The following is a 25,511-nucleotide window of genomic DNA, read 5'->3' on the forward strand; positions in this document are numbered from 1 at the left end:
CACGGAAATTACATTGTAGTAAGCAACATTTTCTTGAAAGGCAGACTACGAAATTGGACCCTTATAACGAGTTCACCTTGCTGACTCCCAGAACCCACCATAAAAAAAAAAATCTTTAATAAAAAAGAATATTCCAATATCATCTCGGGTTTCTTACTTCCAAGTCTTAAAAAAAACTGTGTAGGCGGACTGCCTCGTTAATTTGATCATAAAAAAAATTGGTCTCCCTTGGTATGAAGTGAAACTGGGCCAACTTTTTTATTCTTTAATAGTCTCCCTCAGGATTCTGGACTTTGAGAAATGGATACAGGACAAAGTTTTGGCGATCGAAATGTCTCTGTAGAGAGGTCGGAAGGTGGGGATGTCATTCGAGATCCGCATTTTTTTTATACCAGGATATTGCCTGACATAAAAAAAAGAACATGAAACTGTGTGATTCCGCTTAGCCCATGGGATAAAAATGTTATGCGACTTGTGCCGAGTGGAAAGTGCATTTGGGTCAAACCATGCTTCTCAAAATAAAAATTGTGAATTATTTCAAATCAATTTTTTGGAAAAGGTTATAAATAAGTGTGTATTTGACTTTCAGAACTACACTCTCCACAACATATTACAATTAAGGAACAAAGTGAACTTCAGAAAATTATTAAAAAAAAAAAATCACCAATTTTTTTTTTGGGGGGGGGGGAGGGGTGGGGTGGGGTTGGGAGGGTGGCCAATTGGTGTCAGTTGATTTGGGGAATGCATTTTGTCGAGTTCGTAGGTGTACCCAGCATTGTTTAGCAATTTCTTTTGGGGGGGGGAGTAGGGTGGAGGGTGGTGGGTAGGGTGGCCATTCCTTGAAGATTTACCTTTTGTGCTAAACCATTACACACTTAATCTTAGGTAATCTCTAAAGAAATCTGAAAACTAAGGCAAGTCAGCAGGTAAACTTCGCTAAGCAGATTTTATCTGCTTAACCAAAAAACAGCCGGGAAACAGTCGCAAACACTACATATTGCATGAACTTTTAGCTGGTAACCGGTTTTCAATAAGCAGTTTCTGTGCTTAACAAATTACTGTACTTAACAGCTCAAAGAAAGTAGCCTCTTTCTCAATCTAAACAAACTTTTTAGCGGCTGTAACAACAAAAACATATAAAATACTGCAGGACCGACGTCTTTTTTTCTCAGAAATGTTTCTCCCGTTGCCTCTTACTTGGAGTGGCTTTTAGCCTGGTAATGGGGACATTCCTTTTAGTAATGCGTACATTCTGTTTGTATCGTGATAATCTACTTACCCTCGGGTTCCAGATATCGGTGGACGTTGAACTCCTCGTGAGCGATGCGGAATGCATGCTCCAGTCGGGCCTCGGGGTCGAGCTTCAGGAGGCCGTCATAGTCAAAGAGGTTAGGCCTGGGCGGGGAGAATAAATGAGGATCTTTCAATGAAACCGAACGGATAAGATCTAGATGAGAGAATGTTAGGGAGAGTTTCAAACAAAAATACATGTAGAGTCTGTAGAGTCCTTTATTAAAGGTACAGTCCATCATTTGTAATTTGTGCGTTTCGTTTGTTTGAAGCAACAAACGTGCTCAAAATCTAAAGAAGGGTGCTGAACAACTAACTTGATGAAGTTGCAGCTCGGTGAATGCTGTATATTTTGAGAAAAACAACATTCTAGGATCTCGATTGCAAATCAAAAGTTGCGGAATCATGTTTTGAATTGGGCCTGAATTCAGCATCCGAGACCCGTTCTCACATGAGACAAGTTACCTACGCAATGTCGCGCACTGATCCAAAGAATTACACGTATAGCAACCGCGCGTGTATGCATCGTGTCAACGCTTGCGCGCACTTCGCCGAATAAAAAAAAAAACTACTAACGGAAATTTTTAACGGTGCGTATTTAGACGCATCATTGGAAAGGTCTTCTTTCGTTGATTTCTTCAAAATGACAGCTTGCCAGAAAGAATAATTTCATAGGGAGTTTAGTCCCCTTACTATTTTTCAACCAAGTATACATGTACTTTTAAACACTAATTACGTCAGTTACTTTTTGGACAGCTGCAAATGATAAGACTGTAGCTTTAACCACTGAGCTTGGGAAGTAGGTCAAGATGATGCACATTTTGGGCAGGCTTCAATGTTGACCTGATATTGACCCTACGTTGACCCTACATTGACCCTACTGGGTATGCTAGGAGAAACTTTCACATTTACTTACATGTATGCTTACCATACTGTGTGCAAATTTTTAGATCAATCTGACAACATATTTTTTAAAGGTAGAGTAGATCATTTGCAGCTATCCAAAAAGTAACTGATTAAATTATTGTTGAAAAGCTGACTTGGTTTAAAGATAGCAATGGCACTAAACTCCCTGTGAAATTATTCTTTCTGGCATGCTCTCATTTTGAAGAAAACAATGAAAGAAGGCCATTTCCAATAATGTGTCAAGTGACACATCGTTGGAAATTTTGGTAAGTAGTTGGTTTTGTAATTCGACGCAACCGTGAATGGGTGCGCGCAAGTGTTGACACGACGCACACTCACGCACGGTTGCTATTATTGGTCAGTTCAGCATGTCACATCACATTCGGCTGAATGAGAACGTATCCCAGACGCTAATTACGGGCGCAATTTGAAACATGACTCAGCATATTTTGAATTGAAAACGAGACCCTAAAAATATTGTTTTTCTCGGAATGTACAGCATTCACAGAGCTAATACTTCGCCAGGTTAGTTGTTAAGCACCCGTCTATAAATTTTGAGCACTTTTAAAGCTTCAAACAAAAAAAATGCACAAATGACAAATGATCTTCCCTACCTTTAAATCATGGGTTATTGTCACTTCAAGCTAGGGTCTGTGCATGAGCACGTTTTCGACACAGCTTTATGAAAAAGGCAAGAGTCCGTCTGTAATCCGTTCGAAATCTTCCTTTTTTTTCTACAACTAGTTAAAACCTCCCAAAGGTTCAGCATGGAAAAAATGTGGGGCAATGATATTGGAAAAAAATTAACATCAAATTTCTCTTTCAGGGTTAAAGTTTTACGGTAAAATAAATGGGCTTCAGTTTTCTGGCAAAGTACGAAAACAAGTAATCAAATTCCTTCTTTTCATGGCAGAACAGCACATTTCGATTCAAGGCAAGCCAAACTCACAATCAGCGCAATTCTTTTCTTCTATGAAGAAAAAAGACCAATTCTTTTCTTCTATGAAGAAAAAAAGACCGAGTCCCGTTGCACTATCAAAACGGATCAGTTTACATGTATCAGTTCATTCCCCTCCTCCAGAGGAATTTGATTTCATTAGCGTGGCCAAGGACTGCAGAGTGTCCTCGTTATCAAAACCCTGGCCGTGCCTGTCAGTAACTTGATATCGTTATTACTACATGCCAGGAATTTTAGTCGTAGAACGGTGTTGCAGTCGGGATACTTGTGCAGGACATCGCAAGGACATCGCAAGGACATCACAAGGACATCGTAAGTCTAGTCACAAGTCATTAACCCTAAAGGGGGGCGGAATCATAAAACATAAAAATCGGACCACAGGTTGCTGCACAGCGAAAAAAATTCCGGCGCTTTTTGTCACTCAATGGCCGAGATTTTAGGGGGGGGGGCGGAATCCCCCCCCCCCCCCCCAGAGATGGTCAAAATAACCTGGCCCTTTTAGGGTTAACAGAGCAGTGGATGTTGTAGTGAAGCTTCTTATAATGGGTCGTAAGTGCATCACAAGACAATCACAAAACCATCACAAGTTGTATAGTGCAAGTCAAGTCACACGCTATTCATAGAGCAGTTTTGTAGTGGAGATAATTGCATTGCATCGGAAGTGCACTTACATCTTACATGTAAGTCCATTGCAAGTCAGTTAAGAGTCGTCTAATCCCAAGTCAGGTCACATGTTATCAAAAGAGCAGTTTTGTAGTTGGATCGTAGGTACGTCACAAGTCCAACAAAAGTCAATCGCAAGTCCTCACAAGTCACCCAGTCCCAAGTCAAGTCAAGAGCTACTCAAATGAACTGTGACAAAGGGATTCCTTTGTTGTTCTGTGATGGAATTGTGACTGGACTTATGACTGGACTTGTGATGGACTTGTGACTGGACTTATGACTGGACTTGTGATGGGCATGTGAGTGGACTTCTGATGGACTTGTGACTGGACTTGTGGATGGACTTGTGATGAACGTGACTACAACAATGCTTGTGGTGAATCACAAGTACATCACAAGTGCATCACAAGTACATCACAAGTGCATCACAAGTACATCACAAGTGCATCACAAGTACATCACAAGTGCATCACAAGTGCATCACAAGTACATCACAAGTGCATCACACGTACATCACAAGTACATGACAAGTGCATCACAAGTACATCACAAGTGCATCACAAGTGCATCACAAGTACATCACAAGTGCATCACAAGTGCATCACAAGTACACCACAAGTCCATCACAAGTACATAACAAGTACATCACAAGTCCATCACAAGTACATCACAAGTGCATTGCAAGTACATCACAAGTCCATCACAAGTGCATCACAAGTGCATCACAAGTGCATCGCAAGTACATCACAAGTGCATCACAAGTACATCGCAAGTGCATCGCAAGTGCATCACAAGTACATCACAAGTACATCACAAGTGCATCACAAGTCAATTCATAATCTACTCAAATGAACTGTGTCAAAGGCAGTCCCTTGTAATGTTCATCCCTTGTCACTTGTGACTGGACTTGCGATTGACTTGTGATCGGTCTTATGATCTACCTATGATCTATCACAAGAACCTGGATTACACTGTCATACAATGTAGATGACTTACCTGTACTTGTGCAGTAAGGCATTGAAGGCGAGGCCGTCACGCCAACTGGTTGTGAAGTTCCGGATGTCTACATTTCTATACCTGTATAGAGGCAGATCCGAAAGATGTTTGCAGTTTGGTGATGTGGTCAACTTATTGTCAAATTGACATACTAGTACTCAAAGGCAGCTGCACGGCATAACCCCCTCAAAAATGTATCTAGCTCCCCTTTTCCTTCACCGGCTTTGCCCCTCCCACCCCTCTGCCCTACTGACCCTCCCCCCATTCCCAACCCTCTCCTCCAACCCAACCCCAACAGGGCCCCCCCAAAAAAAAAAATCTAAAAACGAAAACTGTTTGGTTGTAACAATTATCTTAATTATTTCAAGGCTGGCAAAACTACCAACTGCTTAGAAATAAATGTTGCATAGGCAGATTTTCTTTTTTAAATTCGACTTCATCTCGAGATCATTTAGAAACCTTTCAACGAAACTTAAGTTCACCAATCTTTCGCCTCAAACTAGGATTTGGTTGACCCCGCTATTCTGTCTTACCCCTGGGTTGTCTCCCGACACCAGTTCAGGACCGTCTTCTCGGTGCTGGTTTCCCTGCTGCTGTCACTCATCTCTGTGTTCAAAAGTTCTTGTGCCTGCCAAGCCAAGCAAATCATTGCGAACATTAAAGCACACAATGTTATCAGTGAAACACAAGTATCATTTTCCACTGATAAAGGACGGCAAAATTGTGAGGTGGTCTGGCAACATGAGACGGAGCTGGGGAGAGGTCGAAATGACGGTTCGCCGGTATTAGGAAAGAGAACAAATTTTCCTTGCACTTCACTCAAACATTTTGTTGACAAGTTATGGCTGTTTAAAGTTTGCATGTATTGATATGCCCCAAAAAAGTTAAAATGCTGAGAACAAGGCCTTTCAGGTTTCAAATTTTGTAGTTGTGAAAATAATAGATGCCAATTGTTCTTATTTAAAGAGGTTGTGGAATGCTCGAAGACATCCGTCATTTTTTGGGTATATGTAGCCTAAGGTGTGATGAAATAAAAACGACTATTGTTTCTGTCATGAAATGAGTGCAAAAGGTACTTTTGAGAGCTGTTTTTCAGGTCCTGTTTCGACCCGAACGTGCAATTTGTGTAAAAGTCGTCGTTGCGGGCAGCAAACAAAACACAGTAAATCGTGACGAAATAAACAGGTCTCGTATATGCTACTCTACATCGGGAGTCCTGTTTATTACGTCACGATTTACTGTGTTTTGTTTGCTGCCCGCAACAACGACTTTTACACAAATTGCACGTTCGGGTCGAAACAGGCATGACAGGACTTGAAAAACAGCTCTCAAAAGTACCTTTGTACTCATTTTATGACAGAAACAATAGTCGTTTTTATTTCATCACACCTTAGGCTACATATACCCGAAAATGACGGAAATGTCTTCGAGCATTCCACAACTTCTTTAAAAACATGTTTACTTCGCGATTTTTATACAGTTTCTTTAAAATATGTGTCAGGGATAGTCAGGCTGCCAGTCAGACAGACAGACAGACACCACGACAGACAGAAAGACATACAGTGAGTCTGTCAGGGGCTCAGTCAGTCAATTAGTCGGGGAGCCAGTCAGTCGGGGAGTCAGTCAATCAGTCAATCAGTCAGACAGACAGTGATGAGTCTGTCAGGGACTCAGTCCCTCAGAGTACAAGACTGTCCCTTCCCGTCCAGCAAAAACAAGGAAAACAGTGCATGTATTTATTATATATTGATTTAATTTTGAAAGAAAAATTGAAAGACTGTAAAGGAGTACTTCCACATAAGCGCAGTTCATCTACTACCTGCAGAGTCAAAACCATGCAATTTACATCAAGTACAAATAAAGATTAACCCATACAATACGCAAAGAAATTATCTCATCTGAAAAATAAAAGGTCGGCCCGTGCCTTTAAAGATACAGAAAGTAATATTTCACTGCAGGAGATCCTACTGGTTTTGCCTTGTGGGAGCGTCCCGGGGAATGGGAGGAATGCAAGGATGAGAGATTCACCGCTGACCCGGCGAGGATGTCAACCGCGCCGAGGAAAATTAATATCCCCGTTGAGATCTTAAGGAGAGAAATAGTGCGTGACTTGATCCGTGTTCCCAATATTAAGACTGATATCACTTTTGATTGAGATGTTTTAGTGTTATACTTGAAGGCGGTTACATTACTTCTCGTAAAAAAATGTGTTGTGGAAAGTTAATATCCACGTCCAGATATTCAGGAAAAAACTGGTTCATGTCTTGATATGAGTTAGGGATGGGTCGGATGTTAAGATTGCGTTGTTTACATTGTTGATGTTTTGGATGTTAGAGTTAAGGAGAGTTACTTAAAGGCAATATGCAACATTTGCTTTTGCAGTAATTTTCAGGAATGGATGGATTTGGGCGTAAGTACGGTATGTTATTGCAAATATGGTACCAGTAACACTGACCTGTTAAAAGTTTTGTGTTCATAGATGTTGAAAAAAACCAAGACAAAAATGCTGTTCTTGTAGTCTGGTTCCCTGACACTACTTGAGACGAAACGGAGCAATTTATAGACGTTGGGGAATTGTCAGGTCAGGGAACCAGACTAGCTGGCTTGCACCCATTCACGTTTGTGTTTATTGCAAGCAAAATGAGGTCAAACTAAATTTGGTAAATTGGGGGCAGTATTTGAAAAAAGTCAGTCAGCTGACCATCGTTGGAAATTGACACAAAACTCCACTTTTTTTGGAAATGACGGCACACCAGGTGCCAGGATTTCACAGGATGCTTGAGACTATTAATCACTTACAGTCAAGTAAGGTATTTCATAAATAATTTGGTAGTTTTGCTTTTTGATGTTTGCAAATGTTGTATATATTACCGGACCTTGTGTTGTTTATGCTCAACCGTGCTTAAGTTTATGCCCAGATTACGATGTACGTGTATACTTGAAATCTTCACACTGCTCAGGGATGTCACTGGCTCTGCCTCAACATATTGACAGTGATTGCCGGAGGATTTTGCAGGATTGAGGCAGTGTTCACCCCTCCGAGGACCTCATTCACGAAATAATGGGTTCTTTTGCAGGATTGCGGCTGTATGCAATTTTTACATGGAGGCAGTTGGAGGATTTTGCAGGATTGAGGTTGCATCCTAGCAAAAATGCCTAGGGAGTTAGGGTTTAATTTAATGTCTAGAAAAGAAATAGCGTGTGACTTGATACCTGTTCCACACGGTTGGACATGAAATCTGCTGTCGTTTATGTTTGGGATGTCATGGAGATCGAGGGAGGTTTTGTAGTGTACCCAGAGGAGTCATTTGAGATGTTGTCAAAATATCAACATGCCAGTCAAGTTACTGTCAGAGTTTGGAAAAATAAAAGGATCGGGTTTGTGTTAATCTTTGTTTAGAAGAGGGCGGTGACAGCAACTGCTTGTCATTTGGTGTTTGGTTTTATACAGAGATGGATGCCGACCTTTATGAGATGTCACGTCAGAACATCAGGGGGTAATGGGATCAGTGTTGAGAAAAATGAAGTCACTCACGTGTCACTCATTTGGAACATTATTGATGTCTTTAATCAGAATGTAGGGTGCATTTATGCGCATTGTGATGTCACCAGAAACGATAGGCTACTATTAATTATGGCTATTATAGGCTTTCCTATTCAATTTAATCAAATTATCACCCAAATCAGCTTCAGAGTAATCCACTTTAGCGCGAATTTTAATGCTATTTAAGATTAACTAAAAGGAAAATTCAATTTAGTTTTTCAAGCACGTAATCGGTAAAATATGTCCATCAAATTTATGTCCATCAAATTTAACAGTACTAGGCTCATTCAAATCAATTGAAATTATCAGCGAAGAGCATTCAAATTAGCCGAAGCCATTAGCCAAGAACAAATGATCAACTGAATTCATGAATGGGCAAACAATATTGACATTTCGGTACTGGAATTCAAACACACCACTTGCACCTTTTTCGAGAACAATCACACAAAATTTTAAAGAAATTTACATAAAACTACAAGTACTGATATATCGGTAATTCCAACAAGATATATGTATAGATTTAAAAATGGATAAAGAAATTAATCGAAACTGAAATGTACCGGTAACAAAATAACAACTTTCGAGGTAAATTATGGAAAAGTTCAATGATGTACATGTATTCATCACATCTGTATTTGAACAAGTGAGATAATTTGTAATTTACATTATGTGTAAATCAACTCCATCTTCTTGCAAATTGCATTATGAATCTGAATACGTGTCCTCCACATCCTCTGTAAACACTGGTCTGTGGAAATTCATACTTAGTACATCCCCCGGTGTGCGGGCGGAGGATTTCCAGTAATGTCACGCTAGATCCCGAGTGACGCTGCAAGAATTCGCTGCGGCATTCACAATGAAGTCGCGCCGGAAATCAACAAAATCGTGTCAATAATCCCACACCGAGAAACGAAGATTATTAATGAGTTAACTGAGGCCAGAGATTTTTTTCTTCTTTGTTTCTTCTTTTTTTTTCCCCCAAGGAAAAAAATATTTTAATTGTTTGCAGGGGCAGGTTCGTGTAAATAATTGACTTGAGATCTGCAGGGATGTTGTTGATTTGGAGATGTTTTTGCGGAGCGATTCGGGCTTTCATTTGTAATTTACATGTAATGGAAAATGAGGCTTCTGAAAATTCAAACTATTATTTTGTGACTTGAGGGCTTCAGTTTAGATTGAAATAATAAGCTTTTGGAAACTTTGTTTTCACGAAGAAAGCACTTTCCAGAATTTGTCGTGATTTTTTAGCTTCAAATTTTGATGATTTCCATTCAACTTTGGCTGGCAAATTTCAACAAGGCCAGCCCAGCAGTCAAAATAAATCAAGTGACTGTTTTTAACAGTTCAGTGCTCCCTGCCTTCATAAAGCAGGATTGACTGGCTGTGATTGTTATGAAACCTGATATAGTTTTTGGCACAGCGTTCGCGAAGAGATATTCGCGCTAAATCGATCGCGAAAAGTGCCCGTATATTTTAGCGGTACAGTAGCTGTGCTTTGACTGTAGGAGATTGATAAGTCAGCTGTGCCCATCGTTTATTGTCTGTTGATGGAATTTGACTTGTCACAGTGCCTGCAAGAAATATGATCTGACTGTTGGTGACTAGCCTGTGTAAAAGGCACAGCAGAGGAACAGGATTGAATTTTTGACTGTCTGTGTCTGATGAAACAAAAGGGGGGTTGTGTCAATACTGCTCTGTTCATACTTATCTTTTCTCTTTTAATCTCATACCTTTCAATTGTTTCCAATCATTTTCATATTAGTGCAATCATCAGCCTTATTGTAATGTCAATAGTAGATTTTGTTACTTTTCTATTTTATAATTTTGTAAACCCTTCTTTCTCCTAAACCAGATTCTGTAATGGGCCTCGATTATTTTCACATCATCAAGTCATTACTAAAACCTAATTCTCTCTTTCATCTTTTTTTCTTTCTTAAATTTCATTGAGAAACACTTAACCTCTCTCACAGTTAAATGTCACCGACAGTGAGAGACGAAGAAAAAAAAACCTGGATCTGAGACTATTCACACACTGCAATGACACACTGATCGCCCTTAGGCCGCCAGCGTCTTCAAGTGCAAGACGAGACGTTTAGTCTTGACAGATTCAAGAACATTCCTGGACCGACCCGTTTCCCTGCCATTTACTGCCGAGATATCGCGCCTATCGGCCCAGTTTTCAATTTCTAGAGCTCGACAGCTTCGGATTTTTTTTTTTTTCCCTAGGTTGGGTACAAAAAAGAAATTGGCGATAAGCCGTGTCGTGTTTCTTGAATTGCAAAAGGTTAATGTTCTGGTCTTGTCAATGTGTTATCTGTGTGGGAGTGCAGTGTTACAGAGCACAGACCTACGGGATTCCTATGACACTAGGGAATTTTTTTCTGCACAAGTGGCTAAAGATATGTGGTAGAGCCGACTCTGCGCGAAGCCGAGGCAAAATTTGCGATGAAATGGCAAGTTTTCACACAGCAAATTCGCAAAAGTTGAACACATTCCAGCTCTGGCCAAATTTCACCGAGAATGTTTCGTAAAGTCAAATTTGATTAATTGTATTTGCATGGAATACAACCGGCCTGAACACTTCATTAAAGGAATATAAACCGGTTGTATCATTTGCTTTTATCCCAACATAACCTACCAAATTATTATCAAAAAGTTTTAATTGGATTAAAGATCGTGCTGGTACTAACACCCCCCCCCCCCCCCCCCCCCCCCCCCCCCCCCCCCCCCCCGTGAAATTATTCTGTTTAGCTTGCTGGTTTCTGGTATGGAGCTTGCCCCAAAAGGTGTGCTGCAACGCAGCTTTTCTTTTTTTAAACTTTTTTTCTTCAAATGTTGACTGATGACTGCAAATGGTGCCCGACTAAATGTAGTGCAAAATATATGGGGGTCCAGAGAGGCCACATAAAGCTTATACTTGACCGTAACCCCATCTAAAAACACATTGAAATTGTGAAGCAGCAAGATTCCAGTCAAACCAGTGAGTTTGGCAGTTTTGAGACATCATCTTACACTGGAAAAAAAAAACTTTTTCATTTTGCCGACGCGCATGGCTACGGCGAGGCGCTCGCATACCAAAAACTGGAGACTTTTTTTTGGCTTTAAGTTAGGATTTTTGTACACAAGTCTATTGGAATGTCTCACTAAGGTTTGCTTTAATACATATGTGTCGTGCCCCTCAGTGCAGTGTATGTAATTAATCTCAATATGCAGATGAAGTGAATGCACGTCCGTGTGCGAATGAATGCAACGTCAACGTAATTTGATGAAGTGTAACAGAGACCCATGCATAATTGAAAAAAATTTGCCCGTGTGCGTACCAGGAATGTGGGTTATCGTATATCAAGGAATGCTGCAGGCAAAACAGCCAGCGTAAAAAAAAATATGTAATTATGAGGTAATATAAACCTTTGGCTGCTGATAATTTTCATAAAACTTAGACTGAACTACGTGTGTGGAGGACGATAAAGCACATACCAAAACATGTATAGGTACCGGGCATGTCACATAAAGATGTGTGCCGTGTGCTCTTCAAACCCTTTTTCCCCTCCCCTAATGAAATTTCAATTTGATTTATTTTAGTTACGAAGAAACTCTTTTGTTTCCGGTTTTGGATTTGTAACCCTCCAAAGGGGCTTTTATTTTGTGCCTCCAAAAAAGAAAGAAGCTTCTTCTTCACAAGCTTTAAATATTTACTTTTTTAATGAAAAACCTTTCTTTTTTTCATTTTGTGCGTCTGGCATGCAAGCATTGCGACCAATGTGTATTTTTATTTTGAGCACAAATAAACCCAAGAGTAGAGCTATGGCCGTTTTGCAAATGATTTCACATTTTGTAAAGAATTATTCGGTATTAACTAAACATCAGTGGACTTTTTTGTTCGATGTCTCATTCAGAGGTGAATAACTTATTAAAAAAAAGCAACTGAAAAAAAAAACAAATGTATTATTCGGGGTCAAACTCAAAAAGGGGTAAAAGTCTTTAAGCAAGAGGTTTGTGAGTATATGTGCACCAATTTGGGGAGTGTTGGTTCACATATGCAATGGTCCAACAGCCAGAACAAAACATGCCTTGTACTGTACAATGCATACATGTACATGTAGTTTTGCAGCATACCAAAATGTACGCAGGCAAACAGTATGTCCAATCCTCTTCATTGAATTTTATGTATGGCATTTTTTTTCTTCATTTCATTCTGTTTGTCAGTTCTCCAATATACTCTCTCATTCAACACATTACCGGCAATTCCATCTTTTTCTATACACTACAGAAATCTTTAAAACCGCAGAAATCTTTAGAAATACTTCACAGTCACACAGGATGTTTTTGGAAATTTTGTTTCTTCAGAATTCACAAAGGCACATCAGCCCAATGCGCAGGCCTCATATATCACCGTCATACACTGATACACAATACCACTTGCGGGTCGAGTTATTTGAACTTTTGACCCCAGCTTCTCGGATGGTATTCTAAGTACCAGTGTCACGGAGATAAAAAGTCAACAAACTGAAGGCATTATTACAGGGGAAGGGTTGAACCCCAGAGTGCGAGAGAGGAGTTAAAAGTCGGAATGGTTATGTTGGTGTTCAAGTCAGTTGATATGAGGAAAGTGCTGAAGGAAATGTGTTGAAGGGGGATAAGATTTCCAGCCCTAGTTTTTTCCGGTTTATTCATGCAATTTTTTGGGGCTCGTTGTGTAAAACTTGATATTACGCTGGCCTAGTTATTTTTGGCACCGATTTCACGAAATGCCCTTATCTTGCAAGTCATCTTAAGACTTAAGATGAGTCCCCAATCTAAGAATGATCTCAGTTACAATGTATGACGCGTCCTAAGACCGATTTCACTAAACCCGTTTTATGCAAGACGCATCTAAACTACCTATTTGATGGCTGTTTCATGTTTGTTTTTACCGCTTTACTGTTGGAACAAGGTGGATTATTGAGACGCGGAGGTCGGCTATCGATGACAACGGAACAGCCCAGACATGACAGACGGTCTCGAAGGGGACGCTGGTTTTGGGGGTTTTTCCCCCTTCTTCTTGTATTTTTTTTAATCGAAAACTGAATTTCAATTTTCAGTTATTTCCTTTGACCCACCAACCCACAATTTCTAAAAAAAGAACGGCATTTTTTAACATTGACTATTCTGAATGGCCCCTAACAATGGCTGTCTTTGTTTTTACGTTACCATTCACAAAGTTGTTTTGGTTTATGATATGGTATATGAAGTAGTCAACTGATAATTCTGCGGGTCTATTTTGTAGAAATGTACATGCACAAATGCATGTGCTGGTATAGTGTAAATTTGTTTTTGATCTATGCAAAGGAGTATTCGGTAATAAACTACAATTCCTGCGGTTCTATACTCCAGAATTCTAGTTCTTTTACAAAGTGCAATGTACCACGCCTGTATCAGTTGAATGCCAAATAACTTAACATGAAAAGCAAACATATCAGTGGCTCTGTCTGAGTAGGCCATCGCGTGCAACCGATCTCGCCAAGTATCGATTGGATGAAAAAGAGAAGTAGGGAAACGTGAGCCTTACCTGCCAATGTGAAATAATACTCCAGACCAGCCCCAACGTCAGCTTAGGGTTGCCGTCCACGATGTCATTGTTACTGATGTTGACAAGACGAACCTGGAGAAGGAAAGGAAGAATAGGAGTTCAGATGCTGTCGGAGTTGAAGCGCAGGGGAACAGACGGCGCCAACCTGGTTTAAAATTCGGAGGACATTTGGTCGGTTTCACAAGTCAATCAAAAAGTTTGCTTTCTGGTCATGTTTTGTCACATGAAAGCTAAGCTTTGCAGTTTGTATAGGTGTAATACATGTACATGTATCTGGGTCATTCTATGATTTTGGGTTCCACTTTTTTTTCTGTCCCTGATAAATCTGACATTGTGTAATTCTGGATGTACTCCTTAAAGGGAATGTACAGCATTTTGCTTTTGCTGCAATGTTCAGAAATAAATGGATTTGGAGGATCAGTTATGTTTAGCAAATATTGCTACACTGACTTGTTTCATGTTTATGGCTTGTAGATGCTGGAAAAACCAAGACAAACTAATCATGTTCTTGTAGTCTGGTTCCCTGACCCCACTTGAGATGAATCAGAGCAATTTATAGACTTTAGATAATTGTAAGGTCAGAGAATCAGTCTAGAAGGCTTGTACCGGCCCCTTCACAGGTGTGCAATCAATTGCAAAGAAAATGTGGAATAACTAATTAGATAAAATTACGAGCACTTTTTTTTTTTAAAGCCAGTTTTCTCCAAAAGTACATTTTTCCTTGAAAATGTCAGCACACCAGAAGTCACTATTTTAGGATGCTTTAGACTGTCATTCCCTAACAAAGCAGTAAGGTATTTTGTTATAATTTGATCATCTTGTTTTGTGATATTTGCAGATGTTGTATCTTCCCTTTAATGCAGCTATCGTCCAAGAGTGATTATGAATAGCAAACTACATACCCAATAAATCAAAAATCTTTTGAAGTCATTCTTAATGATACTTGAAAGGTCTACTTACAAAGTACCAAGGTAACAGGGACAGGAAAAATGTCACACTTTGGACCCTGAATTTAAAGAATGACCCATCTGCCTTGAAGCACTGATTATCAGTCTTTTTGAGGTTGGGATGAAATAACAGAGTTTCAATCTCCTCATAAAAATGTTGGCACTGTGCCAAAATCATTGCCTTGCCTACCCATGACGCACTGTGCCAGCATCTGAATAACATAAATGATGTCCCATAAATAGCAAACTTGACAGGTGACCATTCTAAACCAATGAAATCCCAGTACTCAGGAAACAATTCAGCAATATATATATTTTTTTTTTCCTACTCCAGGGTCTTCGTGTGAAAATCCCATAAGATCTCTAAGGCCTGCAAGCAAAGATAACAATCGCTATTCCCTTCCTAACGGAATTCACTCAAGAAGTCGTTGATTTAACAAATTTCCTGTATTCAGCAAGCACAGATGCGGAAAGTTCAATGCATACAACGCTGCCTACCCTTCCCCACTACCCCCCCCCCCCAGGAACCCATAACCCCGTCCCCAATGAACCCACCCCCCCCCCACCCCCGACCCCCCCCCCACCCCCGACCCCCCCCCCCCCACCCCACCCTCCATACCCAACCCTACAATGCCCTTTTTTTCCATAATGGTATTGTCACATTGGATTACACATCCCACTTATGATTACAACCAAAACATCACCCACAGCTATGAAATATTGCCCCTGTCGGACACTTAACAGCTCACTGGGAAACCGGCCAAGTTTCGGGGCAAGGTTTTGACTCAGTGTAATACAATCAAGCTCAAAATGGTCTCAGAAGCTGCGGCCGAACTGTAGACCTGCTATAGCCTATAAGTAATGATGTAAATGTCTGTTCCAAAACCATCCCAGCACTCAATGGTCTTATGGATTCATCAAGAAGTACGAACACAATGTAACACAATGTAATACAATGTAATACAATGTACATGTAATACAATGTAACACAATGTAATACAATGTAATACAATGTAACACAATGTAATACAATTTCAAGGCAGGTTCATACCTGTACTTCACTGTATGCATAAGAAATGCCCTAACTCAGAGCCACTTACATAGTACCATGTAGTAGGACTTCCTTATACATGTTTACAATGAAAAAAAAAAATTGTGAAGTTGGGCATTTCTTCACAATTTATTCCATTTTGTAGTTTATTCTCCGTTCAACTCTACACGTCAACAATGCAAAACATCAACAAACATTTCTCCAAATGGTGTATTTTTTTATCCTCCCACTTGAAACAGATTATAGTTACGCAGTTCTAAGATGATGGTACTTTGCAAGTTAATCTGAATGGCATTTCTGGGCCCCCCCCCCCCCCAAAATGATTGCATAGATTCTATGCACGGATCAGATGAGGGTAGCTTGCCAATCTGAATGATATTCGTTCCCCCACCCCTTCCAAATTGATTGCAGAGATCAGATGAGGGTGGCTTTGCAAAGTTCAAGCCGGGGTGACTGGGTATGGAGGGTCAAAGGTTATCTCAGGTGGTTGCACTGTGCAGTTGAGAATTCGCAAGAAATTCAAGTTGATGTTTTGGGAAGATTGCATCTCGTGCAATGGAATCCGTCGTGGGGATAAAGTCCTTCCCGGCTTATCTTACGAATTTTTACTGCTTGTAACATTTACCTGTTGTTGACTTAGAATCTGAAGAGCTCTGTTGACATTGTTCAGGTGATGTAATCGCATATGACCTTTCTCTCTTTTCTGTAAACAAAAAAAAACGAACACATGAGAAGTTTCAGAGAAATGTTGGATAGTGTACTTGTTAAGCTGATATTTTGGTTGTCTAAATGTTGTAAACTCAATGACCTAATCCTGACTTTTCAGGAGTTGAAAAGTTACATAGCCTGACATTTTGATCCTAGCAGAATCTTCTCTTTTTTTTTTAAGGGAACAATGCCATGGGTTTGATAGTTTCCAATAATAGCACCACTCAAAATCTAAAGAAGGAGTTTTGTTCAAAATCTAATCTGTTGAAGTTTGGGCTCAGTGGACACTTCTTCGAGAAAACAGTTTAAATCAAATCAAATTCGAGTTTATTATCCACACTAAAATGTAGAGATTCAGCTTCCACTGGCATTTCTGAACAATGGCATTTCAAAATCCATGCACAACCTTTTGATCACGAAACACGACTTCATCCGTAGCACTCTTGTGTTTTTCCAAAAACAGTCAATTGAATGATCGTAGGAAATAATCCACTTTTCTTGTTTTCTTCTAAATGACAGCAAGACAGACAGAATCATTTCACGGGGTGTTTAGTACCAGAACAATCTTTAATCCAAGTAAGCTTTTTGATAAAAATTCGGTAGGTTACTTAAACGATTCCATATGCCTAAACCCTTAAACCGTTAGATTTTGGAGGGGGAAAAAAATAAACTTACTAGTTTTTGTCCGCACAGGACCTCGAGAAGAGACAGAAGATGGTTGCCGTCCCTGAGGTCAAGGAAGAGGTCGTTTACAACGTCGCTCTTCTTGTCCTGAAACAAAAATCATTCACAGTCATATTTTTTTTTTCTGAAATGTGGTTTTGATGTTATTATTTCAGATAAAATTAAATTACAATTTAAAGGGAATTGTCTTCATGGGCTGTACATATTTTAATAATTTAGTATTCGATTATTCTCACTCGGACTTGATCGAATATTCAAGTATCTGAAACGTGCTGCACATGTTTAACACACACCAGCCTAAACTGGTTGCATCCGGGCAATCTCCTGTTGTCCTCCTGTTGTCACAGATCTTAAAGAAGAGGTAGTTGAACGGCTGTTATTTGACGCATTCAAAGAAGAAATTCCAGCTAAAAGTCTTCATGGAATCTGTCAAATCATGCCCAAAGTTGATGTCGAGACCCCTCTCACATTTTTCAAATATTTTATTGAAATTTAATTGATGATCGAAAAATATTCATATTCTGCATTACTCGGTTCAGAACTATTGTCTTCTGAAAAATTTAAATGGTGCTGGAAATATTGCTTAAGATTCTTTGATTATTACATGTACATGCACGTATACAAAGTCGTGTAACTATTGAACTTGGTGATCCATGAACAAAAAGTGCTGTTGAATTGCAGGTTGAGAACTTGTACCGGTATATGATACACTTGTACACATTGTTTACAAGAACATACCATACTGCATACATGTACAATGTAGATACATGGCCATAAAGATAAGGCATGCATGAACATGAGCAAGCAATATACTCAGTAAGGAATTTTATGTACATTACAGATGTACATGTACACAAGTATTACTAGTACCGGTACATGTAGGTATAATACACTTTGAATGAATGTAATCGTGCACGTTCAATGTAGGGTACCGTACATGTACATTGTACATGCATAAAAATACATCAAGGCCAGTAGGTTATTTCCATCTTTTAAAAGGTGAAATATGAAATTGTAATGCGCACAATGGGACTGTGCCCATTAAAATTTCATCTAAATTTCACCAATTTTTTTTTGGGGGGGGGGGGGTTTAACAAAAAAACAAACTTTTGTGCTTTTTAAATACTTTTGCCACAGACTATGCCCATGTACAGTATACATGTACATGAATGAGAGTGCATAATATCTGTGGGGCAATTATGCAGTAGACTGTGCCATAACCATCAGCTATTATGTATGTTAATAGGCCATGTGAATCTGTGTCACCAGACAAATTGAGGCTATTCCTTATCATCATCTCCAGCCGCATGGGGCTAAAACTGCAAGGAAATCCCATGTGAATGCTGTGACTTGACAAACAGATGACTTCCCATCAATAAAATCACTGTGTGCTACTCTCAAGAGGATCCTGTATTTTCCTCCTTTTTTCCCTGTTCGTTCTTTCTTTTTCTCTCTTCTGTTTTTTGTTTGCACCAGTGCACAGGCATCTATCAGTACAATCTTTGTCCTTGAGAAAACCTGCTTGCATAATTTGTCATAAAAATAAAAAATCCCCTAGGCAGAGCCAAAATATACAACCCTGGATACTGCTATGGAATCTGCGATGGTAAATAGCCACTAGCGTATGGCCCTGTTAAAGCTGTGAACTGGGCTGTCCCACTTTAAACATACAGGCTATAAAAGGGACGCATTCCTTTATTTATGATGTGGGCCTGAAATCCAGGTGTGCAGCGAAACAAACAAGGGATGTGGATGTTTTACAAGCAGTCTCACGATTATCCAGCACATTCCACAATTCTTTTTACTGAACTCTTTCACAGAATTATTTTACAGATTTTTTTTTTGGTTTAATATTTATCAATGATAGAAGTAAACCTAAATATAGACCAGGACTCTGACATTTTGGGTGATCGTGAAGTGTAGGGCCCCTCTTTAGTTTTGATCAAATCAGAGTCAAGGATGTTTTTAATCATTCAAAAATGACCTTTTTAACCTAATGCAGACTTCTCTCAATTCCAATGACACCTTTTTTGTAATTTTGAACAGTTTCTTGGGGTGGAAATTGCAATTTTTCGAACGCGGTTTACAGTTGGTGCCTTGCCAATTAGCGCATTGTCATTGCGCGTTCACGGTACATCTCGGTGATCACCATCATTATTTCTGTGTTGCGTTTTGTCGTTGTCGTCATTTCATCCCCGAATTTCCCTCAAAAATTCAAAACCCTCCTCTCAATCTACATGTATGATATAACTTCTTGTCGCCAACTAGTTTAGTGAATCAAATAAAATAGAAGTAGATTTTGATATCTTATAGGGAACAGGGCCCTACATTACAAAACATGATCGCAACATATTTGGGTATGACATTTGAGGTATAGGCCTAAAGCAATTCTAAGCATTCCTACATTTATGGTGGAAATATGCCATTTACAATTTGAAAGAGCCAGAAATCAGGCAATGGACCGATCCAGTAAGCCCCGCCCACTACGCCCTGGCCAAATTAACACGTGCTCCTCTCCAATGCCACACTGCATTTTCCTGCCGCGCGCATCATACGCATGTGCACGCATGTCGGACTTTTGTGCACACACGTCGGACATAAATCACGGCTGTGATTGGTCAGAACACCATGGGGCGGTGTTTACTGGATCGGTCCATTGCAAAAGGACTGATATCACTGAATAGACTAGATTTTTATACAAGGGAAGGGAATGTTGACAGGTAATCCCAAGACACACAATGCATTGCACATTTCCTTTTCTGTCCACAAATGTTTAGACCATTTTAAAGTTCCTTTAGGCCAACATACTGGGTATGTACCGGTATTTCACGTACACAAGTAAACACACTGTACATGTACGTATATTCTGCCAACACAACATGTTTAGGCAAAAAAAAATAATAAGTCGGTCTCTGGTCAGCGCGCGTGTCGATTTTAATCATGCGCGTCAATCTTTTTTTTTTCCAAAATGTTCCACGGTAGCTCCAACAGCGCCCTCTATTTCCGCAACTCCTCAATTTTTTTTACCAAAGAGCACGAAGGAATGGGAAATTGCACCAAGGCAAATGATCGAAAGCACCAAGGCAAATTCTGGAGGACACCAATGTACATGAGGACACCCAAAAAAAAGTAAAATAGTACCCCACCTTGTCTGTACAATCCAAGCTTGAAAAAAAAAAAAGCAAAAAAAAAAAAACAACAAAAGGCCGCGTCGCCCGCATCAATTCCCGGAACTTTGGTCTGACCAGAGACCAAGTATTTTTTTTTTGGCCTTAGTTTAGTACTATGTACAGCACATGTGTATGGGTATCGGCTGAGAGATGCAAGTGATGCATGTCTTCAGGCTTTGTCTGCTTAATTTGACAGTGCGTTCTGAATCCTTGGTTGTCATGGAAACCTTGGATAATCTAATATTGGAAGAAAAATTAATGCTAGAATTCTTCATCACTTTGTATTCTTATACGGTATCTGGGTTAAATACATGGTACATTTTCCCGTCATCCTTAAAGGTACGGTAGATCATTTGTGATTTGTGCCTTTTTTTTTTCGTTTGAAGCAACAAAAGTGCTCAAAGTCTAAAGAAGGGTGCTTAACAACTACCGGTACATTGTAAACCTGATGAAGTTTTAGCTCAGTGAATGCTGTATATTATCAGAAAACACTATTCTAGGATCTTGATTTCAATTCAAAAGTTGCAGGGTCATGTTTTGAATTGCGCCCTAAGACAGGGACACGTTCTCATTGCAGCGGTACGTGTCATATACAGAACCAACGAATATTAGCAACCGCACACGCATGTGCATTTTGTTAAAGCTCGCATGCACCAGTTCAAGGATTCGCCGAATTGCCAACCAACTACTAACGGAAATTTCCAAAAATGTGTCACTTGACACATCTTTGGAAATTGCCTTCTTTATTATTTTTTTTTTAAGATGACAGCATGCCAGAAAGAATCATTTCACATGGAGTTCATTTCCATTACTATCTTTAAACCAAGTAAGCTTTTCAAGAATACTTTTGTTAGTCACTTTTTGGTTAGTTGCAAATTATCTACTCTGCCTTTAAATTGTAAAAGAAAGAAACACTTTTAATGAGGTCCATAAGGCCACAGTTAGGCCCGTTATGCAAATTATCCTATTTTAATCTCTAATGTGAGATGGCACAAAATGTTTTAGAAAAAGATGACGATATATATGTACAAGTGTCCTTCACCAAGACAGATTCGGCCACTTTAAGGATAGCTCCGCATCCCGTTGTTGCTATGGCAACCGGCAAAGGAGACGAAGATTGCTCCTTGATGAGAACTACATCGCTCGTGAATCCTTGGGGTTTCTTCGTCTTCGTCTCCACACCGGTAACCTTGTCAGCTTTGTCACTATCAATCACTGCACATCACTTGCTGGGTACCGGGCTATGTATTGATTTGCGTCCCGGGGGGACAATGCGTGCGGCGCGTGACGGTAATCGCGTCAGTATTTTGTGGAGGGTTCGATTCAGTGAGGATGCGTTTGATGTCTTGACTACTCCCAAATGCGTGATCGTAAAAACTGCTTGCATGCATTGTGGTGTTTTCACAGTATCCTAACGATGATCTCTTGACAATTGTGACCAGCGTGACTAGGAGGATTTTATTTCAATCATTCATGCGGTACAAAAAAATGTAGGCCACTATCATGTGCTATAATGTGTAGGGCAACAGGCACTGTCTGTTTTTGGCAACTTTTGTGTACTGTTTACTATAGTTTGATCGTTAACAGACAGTCAAAATTATTTCTCTCTTCTCTTGCCATGCATTGTTTTTACAGGCAAGGAAAAAACGGTTAGATCACATTCATGTAAACACTGTGATTAGTCAAATTCCATCAACAGACAAAAGCGGTAACCACATCTGGCATATCAATCATCTCCAGTCAAAGCATGGTTGTATCAAATTAACAAGGGAACTCGTAACTACCCTAACCGCCCTGAATCCTTCAATGTGTCCTCTTTGCCAAAGTGGAGGAATTAGGAGGATTGAGGTTACATGGCAAATGTGCCTTACTGATTTTGTAGGATGCACTTTGTCAAGGTCTTGGGCTGGACCTTGTGTTGTTTTTGCTCAGCCATGCATAAATATAGGCCTGGATTATGCTTGAAATCCTCCGTACTGGCCAAGCCTCAACATATTGACAGTCACTGCCACAGGATTTTGCAGGATTCAGGCAGTGGTCACCCCTCCACGGACCGTATTATAGAAACACAAAATGAATTCCTGCAGGAATTTGCAGGATTGAGGCCATATGCTATTTTTCCATGAGGCCAATTGCAGGATTTTGCAGGATTGAGGCTACATCCTAGCAAAAAGGCCTAGGGAGTAAGGGTTTTTGAGTCACTTGATTGATTTGGACTGCTGTGATGGTGCAACTGATTTTTGCCATCCAGAGAGCAAGGGGTGTTATGATGAAGTAACTAATGGTAACAATAACAGTCAAACTTCAGATTCCTGGCAGTATTTTTCAACTCTGCACCTCAAATGTTACAAGTACCCGTTGTTTATAGCTACCCATGTACACCTTCACTCATGATGTACCTGTACGTAGATGAGCACGCTGTACATGTGCGCTGACCCAGATGGTGACCCACTTTTAGGCAGGACAATAAACCATTCAACCTAGCCTAGATTTTTCCCTATTAACTGAGAGGCTACCCATGGGATTGACAAGAGGTGGCTGCAAGGGGCTACAGCATTTTTTTTGTTCGGAGGCGTCAAAGGCCAAGCAAACTGGAGAAAAGCCTTTTTGACAAGGTCCTTGTATTTATGGGACTGACTGCTTCCATCTGACACAACAATCTAGGTACATTGTAGATTTTTAGATATTTATAACTGACACAGCAAAAGACAACTTTCAAATGAGCACCCAAGCAACACTGTACATGACAATGAGTACAGTATAATGTTGGCAAAAATTAGCTGATTTAGGATCATTTGCTTTACTTGCATTCGGTTCGTTCTCCAATAAATAACACCACTCAAAATCCAAAGAATGTTCAAAACATAACTCGTTGAAGTTTCAGCTTAGTGGACATTACACTTTTTGAGGGAATGCACAGCCTTTTGATGTTATTTCCAAAAATCAGTCAATTGAAAATCACCTACATTTCTTGATTTCTTCGAAATGAAAGCAAGCCAGCTAAAATTTCACGAGATGTTAAGTACCAGCACGATCCTTTAGCCCTCCATTGCAAACATACATTTTGTGCCAAGTTGTCCTTTCACTTTTTCAGTCAAAATCAAACAAGTGACTGTTTTCAACAGTTCGGAATTCCCAGCCCACATAAAGCAGGATTGACTGGCTGGGACTGTTTAAGTAACTTGACACGGTTATGCCTTGACTCTGGGTGAGTGGTAAAACAGCTGTGACCACAACTTGCCTGCTTTGTCTGTTGACCCAGTTTGACCAGTCACAGTGCTTGCTTGACATATGATCTGACTGCTGGTGACTAGCCTTTGTTAAAAGTATAGCAAGGGAAGTGGAAGTGAATTTTGACTGTCTGTGACTGTTTAAATAGTAGAAGGGTTAATCCAAGCAAGTTTTTGATAATACTTTGGTAGGTTACTTTTGAGATAAATACAAATGGTCCTTTATGACTTTAATGTGTCTTTCTAACATCCTCCACCTCCCCCTATCTTTTGCTTGCTAGGTCCGCCCACAAAGTGGTTTCTTTTTTAATCACTTACCCTGGATAGCTGTGAGTTAAGCCACTTGGTGAAGGTCCTCTTCTGTATGTCCTCCCTTTGATCTGTGCACACACAAACAAAAGAATGTTGCCGTCGTCAGTGAGAGAGGAAATTCTTCAAACCTCAATCAGGCAAATTTCAGTCCCAACACTGAAGACCTTTTATTTTTTAATCTTAGGAAATTGCGAGGTTCACTTTGTCGAGACTGAGCCTTGGCCGTGAATGCATGGATGAGTGATATGTGGATGAATTCTAAAGGCTGTGACCGCATTTCATGGCTGCGGCTGCCGGTAACACACATGTCTATGAGATATGGATTCAGCTGTTTCCATTGGCGCGTGTGTATTCCAAGTCGTAGCCGAGTGAATCGGACACGGCTCTGACTCATTCCTTTGTGCTCTCAAGCCTTGAATTACCGTCTTCTGAGTCAAGGAGTCCAATGTGCAAGACGTATACATACAATGCATGTAATTACATTAACATAATTACATACAATGTATGTGGATATCTCTACAGTGTACCAATTTCATCAAGTGCATTTTCTGTAAACTGTCCCATATTTTTGTCAATTTTCGATTAAGGCCAAATAAAAAAATATACCAGGTTCTCGTCCCCCCGCATCCCTTTTTTTCTGTTTTATTTTAATCAAAATTTCACTTTTTTGACAGCAAATCCTGTACTTTCTGATACATGTATTTTCACCATCAGAAATTTCTTGTGCCTTAAAATTTGTTTCCAACATGAAAGAGTAAATAGAGGTTAAAAAGCTAGTCTTAGGGGGAAAAAAAAAGAAAAACAGGGTCTGCTATCTTGGAAAAAATCTCGCAAAACCGGTGGATGTTTTTAAAAAAAATTAAAAGGCCATCCGGCACCTTGGATCCGTCATTCACCGCCAAAAAAAGTGTCCACATCCTAACCTTTTTCTCAAAAAGTTCGGATGAGAAACTTTCTTTTTTTTTTTTATCTGGTTTAATTTGTGAGGGATAGAAATACATATTACGTTTGCTTGTTTTTTTTTTCTTTGGAAAACCGGAAAAACTATTGCTAACATGCAAGGCAATTTTTTTTAATGCAAAAAACTTTAATATTTTTGTATCCGGAGAGAGATTGGTAGCTTTTCCAATCATGCTTATTTTTTTTTAAGGTACTGAAATAGGCCCGAGGCACAATGACTTTATGTTTTGTTTACAACTTTTGTTTTGTTTTGCTGTGTTTGTAAACGAGCGACACTAAGCACCCACAAGAAAATGTATCAATGTAAACAACTCATGACATTATTATCTAGGTCTATTCTTGTGGAAACCAATATGAATGTAAACAAGAAATCAGTTAGCGCATGGATAAAATACTACGTGTCAAAACAACATGTCCTACTTTTCATCCAAAATAACTCTGTTGTTTACCAACGGAATTAAACCAAAATTTCAGATCATGTAAACAAGGCATGATCAATTTTATGGAGCGAGTTTCATCAGCT

General features: G+C 39.7%; 1 protein-coding gene across 1 annotated transcript in view; it reads right to left on the minus strand.

The window, feature by feature from the left end:
- Nucleotides 1-25,511, minus strand: part of LOC119730625 (dystrophin-like) — a 72,772-nt gene that overhangs the window by 39,247 nt on the left and 8,014 nt on the right. Inside the window, exons 3-9 of the mRNA XM_038203612.1 lie at nucleotides 24,035-24,096; nucleotides 17,308-17,403; nucleotides 16,550-16,627; nucleotides 13,906-13,998; nucleotides 5,347-5,441; nucleotides 4,814-4,894; nucleotides 1,280-1,395 (exon numbers count right to left, since the gene is read on the minus strand). Of these exons, the coding sequence (XP_038059540.1) occupies nucleotides 1,280-1,395; nucleotides 4,814-4,894; nucleotides 5,347-5,441; nucleotides 13,906-13,998; nucleotides 16,550-16,627; nucleotides 17,308-17,403; nucleotides 24,035-24,096 (621 nt within the window). The remainder of the gene's footprint in view (nucleotides 1-1,279; nucleotides 1,396-4,813; nucleotides 4,895-5,346; nucleotides 5,442-13,905; nucleotides 13,999-16,549; nucleotides 16,628-17,307; nucleotides 17,404-24,034; nucleotides 24,097-25,511) is intronic.

This window comes from Patiria miniata, unplaced genomic scaffold, assembly GCF_015706575.1.
Source record: "Patiria miniata isolate m_02_andy unplaced genomic scaffold, ASM1570657v1 HiC_scaffold_22, whole genome shotgun sequence".
Classification (NCBI taxonomy): domain Eukaryota; kingdom Metazoa; phylum Echinodermata; class Asteroidea; order Valvatida; family Asterinidae; genus Patiria; species Patiria miniata.